This window comes from Symphodus melops (genome assembly GCF_947650265.1).
Source record: "Symphodus melops genome assembly, chromosome: 4".
In the NCBI taxonomy this organism is placed as follows: Eukaryota; Metazoa; Chordata; class Actinopteri; order Labriformes; family Labridae; genus Symphodus; species Symphodus melops.
Window position 1 is genome coordinate 28,632,951 of NC_136694.1, and position 6,622 is coordinate 28,639,572.

Genomic DNA, 6,622 nt, shown 5'->3' on the forward strand with positions numbered 1-6,622 from the left:
CTGAACATTTCCCAAAGAAACGACGAAGATGACTTTTTGATTCACAGATTACTTTGAGTATAAAATAGCACCAAACAGAAAAATGAAAATAGTTCATGGATGTGTATCAATGCAGCAGCCCACACTTAGTCATGACGCAGCGCTAGGCTAAATGTTCACCTTTAAGTGTTTCTGTATCTGATGTCATGAATGTCGTCAAGGTGACGGTTGTGAGTCGATTATTTGTACGACACAAGCCTTTTAGTCAGAAACCATTAAGACAATAGTCAGCCTGAATCAGTCCGTTAAAAAGACATGGAGCTGTTTTTCCTCGTCTTTATTCGAAAAGTGAGGTATTTCAAAATAAGAGCATGACATATTGATTTCATGTTCGGATTTCTTACAGCTTTTCAAAAGGGCAGGGTTTTTAGTGAAAGCATTACCAAATCTGAGCGTGAAATCAAAAAGTCATGCTGTTGAATTGAAAAAAGACTGTGCTGCTGGATACAGATGGGAAAAGAGCTCCATATAAACATCGCCTTGATCCAGGTGCAAATAATATGATTGAGACACAGTTAAGCAAATTTGATTTTCTGAGGAAGATGGTGATATTGTTGAAAGACCTTGAAAGAAAGTAACTGGACCTACTGGTTTTGCAAAGAATCTCCACCAGTTTTGATTTAGATTTTATTTTTTTTTGCCAGTCGAAGTTCTCGTGGAAATTAAGGGCTGTATTTTACAAGACACGTGCCCTTGATCAGAGTTACCCTCCTTGATTTGATATTCAAATATGTCTCTGACCACTTTACCTTTCAGGCCAAATTCTGTAAGACTATGTACAAGTTATGCAGCTATAATAAAAACTTAATCTGCATGAAAATCAACTATAAGCATTTAATCAGATAATCTTAATTTGTAGCATTTCATTCACCTCTCATCCTTAATCTGTTTTTTAATCAGTCTTGCTTCTATCAAATTCTTTTTGGGCGTTACAGGAATAGAATTTACAAACCTGTCAGGAAACAATGATCTCATGTTCAGTACAGTTATATATATTTAAATATAGATCTGGATCAATCGCTCCCTGGGTGTTGAAATGTTTTTTTGTATCAAGGTCAGCAGTGAACTTGTGAAACTGCAGTGACATCTGCTGGTGAAGAACTGAACTGTTAAACCGTTGTTGTTTTTTTTGTTGTTGTTTTTTTTCAAGGGGGGGAAATCTATTTTGCAAATTAAAAAGTTTGGTTGAATCTGTCATGTAAAAAAGGCAATCCTCGGGTAAAAAATATTATTGATAACGTGTGACACATTTCTCTAATTATCTAATACTTGATCAAATAATTTTGCGATTTAAATATCCCAAGCATTTGTTGTTTCCAGCTTCTGTAAATGTCAAGACTTCCTGTGTTTTTGTATCATTGAAACGAGGCGTTTGGGATGTGATGGCGCTGAAAACTTACTGCACATTCAAGGATTTTTTTGTTAATGGCAAAAAGTTCCAGCAATGAATTGATGGAAGTTTTAATCGCACTTTTTCTGGGACATGTTGACATTTATCTACAAGTAAGATTCGTACCCTTCTTTAATTTCGTCTGTCATTGACTCTTCATAGATACCTTGCCCTTTGATTTTTTTTGTATACATTATTGATAACTTTCTCCTACAGGATAATAAGAAAATTAAAGTAAAAAAAAAAAAAACAATTTAAGAAGTCACAGCTCAAAAAAGCTAATTACAAGTTAAAGGACATATATTATCCTCCTTTTCAACAAGTTTAAAAACATCTCAAAGCTCCTCAAAACACGTCAGAGAAGTTTCTTGCCAAAAATCCACCACTGATTCCTGGATGTGATCAAACCCTCGGCTTCAGCGCTGCTCAGACTCGCTTGATGATACGGCAGACTGGGAGCCTGAAAAACACCTCGCTGTACGGGAGTGTCACCCAGCTGGGAGAGGGATTACTTCCCTTTGGAGAACATGGTGAAGGATGAGTAACCTAATATGACCATATCATATGTAGCGTGGCAGCTCAGACCCGACATGTGAAGACAAACATACAGCAGGAAGGTGTTCCAGGTTTTTATTAAAGACACACTTAATAAATATAGCACCATTTCGACGAGAGATATCGACAGGAAACATGTTTGTTTGACAGATACTCTCTGTGCATGCTGGGAATTACATTCCCTTCCAACAATTTCAATAATGACTTGGTTGCTATAGTTCCTTACAAAAAAGTGAGTCTTTGGGTTCAAATCAAGGCCAATGTGTTATCCAGTTAGGACATGAAGCAGTGAGATAATATAACATACCCACATCACAACGACCTTCAGTGATTTATTGCACTAACAATTATTCATTCATTACCTCTGCTAACTTAAGTTCAAGTTGTTCGTGGGTCTAGTGTGGTCCTTACCTCACAAACACAGATTTTTTTATTCATTTAAAAATCTTTAGTTGTTCAGAACTGTTGCAAAGAAAATGTTTTTTTTTTTTAACTTGTGTGTCATTAAAAATCATTAGGTAGTGTTGCTCCCAAAGTGACCACAGGGTGGCGCTTTATTACTGGGAAAGAGCTCACCCCTCTCAAAGGTAGGCAGGGGGGGTCTGATGTTGCTTTAAATCAAAATGCAAAGCCTTGTTCGTTTTTCCACCCTGCAGTTTTGTCTGCTTAAAAATTAAGATCAACGATTAATATTTTTTTTTTTTGTCCCTTAACTGAAAACATTTCTCTATAAATGTTACCATCAAATCTATATGTGTTGAAGTTTATATTTACATCACAATGTGGCAGTTTTCTATTTTCTTTAAGAGCTTATTTTAAAGGAAGACAGTTTTATCTTGTTCAAGCATCTTGTTCCTTCCCTGTACATTGAAAACTATCGGCAGTCGGGCGTTGTTCCTAATTCCTACTTTCTGAAGTTTCCTAGCTGAACGCCCCTCCTTCCAGTCACACAGCGAAAGGTGGCTGGCTGGATGTCCCAGTATTTCACCGGGTTGGCAAACAGACTGATGCCTGTAAAGAGGTTCTTCTTGGCACTGGAACTAATGGGACAGAAATCGTTGATTCCCACACTGCTGATTTTGTTTCCATGGAGGTAAATCACCTGAAGAGAAAGAGGAAGATCTATTATTATCAGTTAACCAGCTGTGACTAAAAGTGTTGCTGTAATATAGAAGCAAACTAAGACAGGCTGCAAAAGAAGCTCCATATTTCCTCATTAAAATCAACATATTTATATATGAGCTTGCCCAAATGAATGTGTATCACTATCTCTTTATGGTCCCTATTTATTGCAGCATCATTGTATAATGTAAACTTTGTGACTTTTAGAAAACTTAATTTAACATCAACATCTGCTGAAACTTTGTAATACAAAATTAAAGGAAATGAGAAAAGTGTTCTCTGAGATTTGAAGTGGAAAATTAGGTGAATGGGTGTATTTGTGTTATGTACAGAGTTCACGTTATTTTAAATAGAACTAGACAGACATCAGTGGAAGCAGTCCAGACATCTGGGTGGATACTGGAGTAAAAACTGGTTTTACAATTATGAGGAAATTAGATTTAAGGAGAATCTGCTAAGCTGGTTCAATCATTTCAGGATGTGCCTATCTCACCTGGAGGTAGCGTAGGGAGCTGAGGCCCGGTGGGACCTTTCTCAGACGGTTGTTGTCCAAGTGGATTTCACGGACGTTTGGAACGCTGGCTAAGCTGCCATTTTCTACAAATTTGATCTGGTTAAAACCGAGCCCGAGCCTGACGGAGGGGGGAGGGGAGGGGGGGAGAGGGGGGGGGACAAAAACACACAGATACAAAACAAGATATTCTAGGTGAATAAACAAAGCAACTGTCCTGTGATACACATGAGAAGTGAACCCTCCTGTTTCAGGATACTTCGTAGCGAAATGGACAACATTCATAACAATCCCATGAAATCTATAAACATAAATAATAATGTAGTCATAATTAAGAAAACATTTAATTGGAAAAAGATGAAGAAGACTATTAATCACCATTGCAGGTTTTTATATCTGATGAAGTCCTCTACCTCCACCTTTGCTATCTTGTTGTAGTCCAGGTTCAGCTGTGTGATGGATGTCGGGAGGTCTAGTTACGACAGAACACACCAAACGTTACTAAAACCTCTTTAATGACAGGACTATACTGACGTGAGTGTAGACTAGTGCACATTGCCTGATAGTCTACCTTTTGGTACAGCGGTCAGTTTGGCCTCAGCCATGCCAACGTACAGGCTGGACAAACCGTTGAATGCTCCAAGCTCAATCCCACTGTTGGCCAGAGGGTTGGCACCCAGCTCTGTTTGGACAAGAACAATCATCACTGATTACTTATCTTTCTTGGTAATAGTATAGAACAGGGGTGGCCAACCCTGGTCCTCGAGGGCTACTATCCTGCATGTTTTAGATGTCTCCCTCTTCCAACACACCTGATTTCAAATGATTATCTCATCCTCAAGTTCTTCAAAAGCCTGATAACGATCCTGATCATTTGAATCAGGTGTGTTGGAAGAGGGAGACATCTAAAACATGCAGGATAGTAGCCCTCGAGGACCAGGGTTGGCTACCCCTGGTATAGAACATATGTCAAGCTTATTCCAATCAGTGTATTTTTGACAGTATCTGTACGAGTTGCTTCTGTAGATCTTCAACAATAATTAATCAAAGAACTTTCTTCAAAAAGGTTTGAGGGAAAAGATGAATGAAAAAGTCAAATTAAGGCTGAACAGGTTATTTTTCCTGTAGGTGAGATTTTGTAATAGCAAATCTGGTCTGGATGTAGGTTATTGCTAATCGGTTACAGGGAGTCTAAACGAAGTCTTACCCAACACGTGGAGTTTCCTCAGACCTTTAAACGCGTCCTTCTGGATTCTGTTGATCTTGTTTTCATGAAAGCGAAGCTCGACCACGTTGGGAGGCAGGTTCTCGGGGATTTCAGTCAGCAGGTTGTAAGAGAGGTACAGCAGTCTGAGATTGTCCATGTTTTTGAAGGCCTTGGGGTGAATCTTGGAGATCTTATTGTTGATCAGAAACAGGCCCTGTTGTGGCAGAAAAGGAATCCAAATAAAAGTGAAGAGATAAAATCACAGTACACTTCATTACACACAACAGGTGTAGGAATTCAAAGGCTTGTCTTTGTAACACTTCAGCACAGAACGGTGCTTGCAAATTGTTTGCATGTTTGGTGACTGTAAAGCATAAACCAGCTATGAGGGCCTTGATGCGGTTTATTTCCCATGTGGGGAAAACCTCAGGCAGATCAAAGACAGAGCAGCTGTCAGGACAATACTGTGCTGGAGTTTCATACACAGGGATACAACCTCCCTTCCTTGTCTCTGCTCTCTTTAAAGCTTCAAGGTCACATTGTTAGACACACATGAATCTGAATGTGTCTCCTCAAAAGCTCCAGACCAAACATTGGACGACGCTGTGTGGGTATAAAGGTTAGTGATTGTTTGAACACTGGATCAGAAGTCGTCCTTTGAAAGTATTGTGCAGGAGAAGAAATCGTGCATGTGAACATGCATTGATGACTGAAGTGATCTGATATATACCTTCACATTTAAATCTAACCTTTTACATCTATTAATCAATGTACATATAGACCGAATGATCTAATGCAGTGGTGTCCAAACTTTTTTTCTTGCGGGCCAAAATCGACCAATTGGCTAAAATCGCTCACGGGCCACAGGGTTTTTTTGTTTTTTTTAAATATTGGAAGGAACTTTTTGTGTTTTGACCTCTTCAAAAAATAATGTAAATACACAATAATTAATTGCAGTGGGAAACTGTTGTGTTCTGCTGTTTTGAAAGAATAGTCAGGCTTTTATAGGTCTCCCTCGCTAACATGAAAAAGAAAAAAAGAACGAAATATGATATCTGATGAGGCCTGGGGCCAAAATCTTCTGATTCTTCGATTTGAAGTCAAGGGCCACAAAAAATCCACTCAAGGGCCACAAATGGCCCCCCGGGCCGCACTTTGGACGCCCCTGAGTCTGAGTGACTTTATAACACTGGTAACTTGACCTCTTCATGTTTTATTCTCTGGTCTTTGGTGACTCTAACAAGAGTGAAACATGTGAGCTCTACATGGCATCTAATGCTCGTGCATATTTGTACGCAGCAGTTCAAACGACCTCCCAGAGAGGATTGTGTAGCTATCGCCCAACATGTGTACATATGAACATCTGACAAAACACATCCACCACTCGCACTTAGATCAATCAGGCTGTTTGTGAATTTGCCTGTTGTCTGCTATAGTGCCACAGGAAGCACATTTTAGACCTCAAGATAATACATCTAAAGCCTGAATGCACTTCATGCATCATGCATGTGTTTTTGTTGCTAATGTTTTGATCCAAGATGCAAAATATTTTCACTCTGTGAGCCTTGGTAACAACATCATTTGTTGGTATTTCATTGTTTACATTGGGAGTTCAGACCCCACAAAGCTCAACTGTACTGCACTGATGTGTCGACGCCATCTGTTTATCCTTTTGGTTTGTTTTAATTGGGAGAGCAGAGATTGGCGCCCATCATAATGTGACTGGAATTAATTAGCTCTCACGCTTTGTTTTTTATCCGATGGAATGATGTAAATCTTTACCATCTTTAACATCAGA

General features: G+C 39.0%; 2 protein-coding genes across 3 annotated transcripts in view; one reads left to right on the forward strand and one right to left on the reverse strand.

The window, feature by feature from the left end:
• Positions 1–6,622, forward strand: part of cenpp (centromere protein P) — a 73,778-nt gene that overhangs the window by 34,034 nt on the left and 33,122 nt on the right. The window lies entirely within an intron of this gene.
• aspn (asporin (LRR class 1)) overlaps positions 2,043–6,622 on the reverse strand; it is a 10,257-nt gene continuing 5,677 nt past the window's right edge. For both annotated transcript variants that reach the window (XM_079341510.1, XM_079341511.1), the window contains exons 4-8: positions 4,825–5,038; positions 4,189–4,299; positions 3,996–4,089; positions 3,600–3,738; positions 2,043–3,086 (exon numbers count right to left, since the gene is read on the reverse strand). In XM_079341510.1, the coding sequence (XP_079197636.1) occupies positions 2,889–3,086; positions 3,600–3,738; positions 3,996–4,089; positions 4,189–4,299; positions 4,825–5,038 (756 nt within the window). In that variant the 3' untranslated portion in view covers positions 2,043–2,888. The remainder of the gene's footprint in view (positions 3,087–3,599; positions 3,739–3,995; positions 4,090–4,188; positions 4,300–4,824; positions 5,039–6,622) is intronic.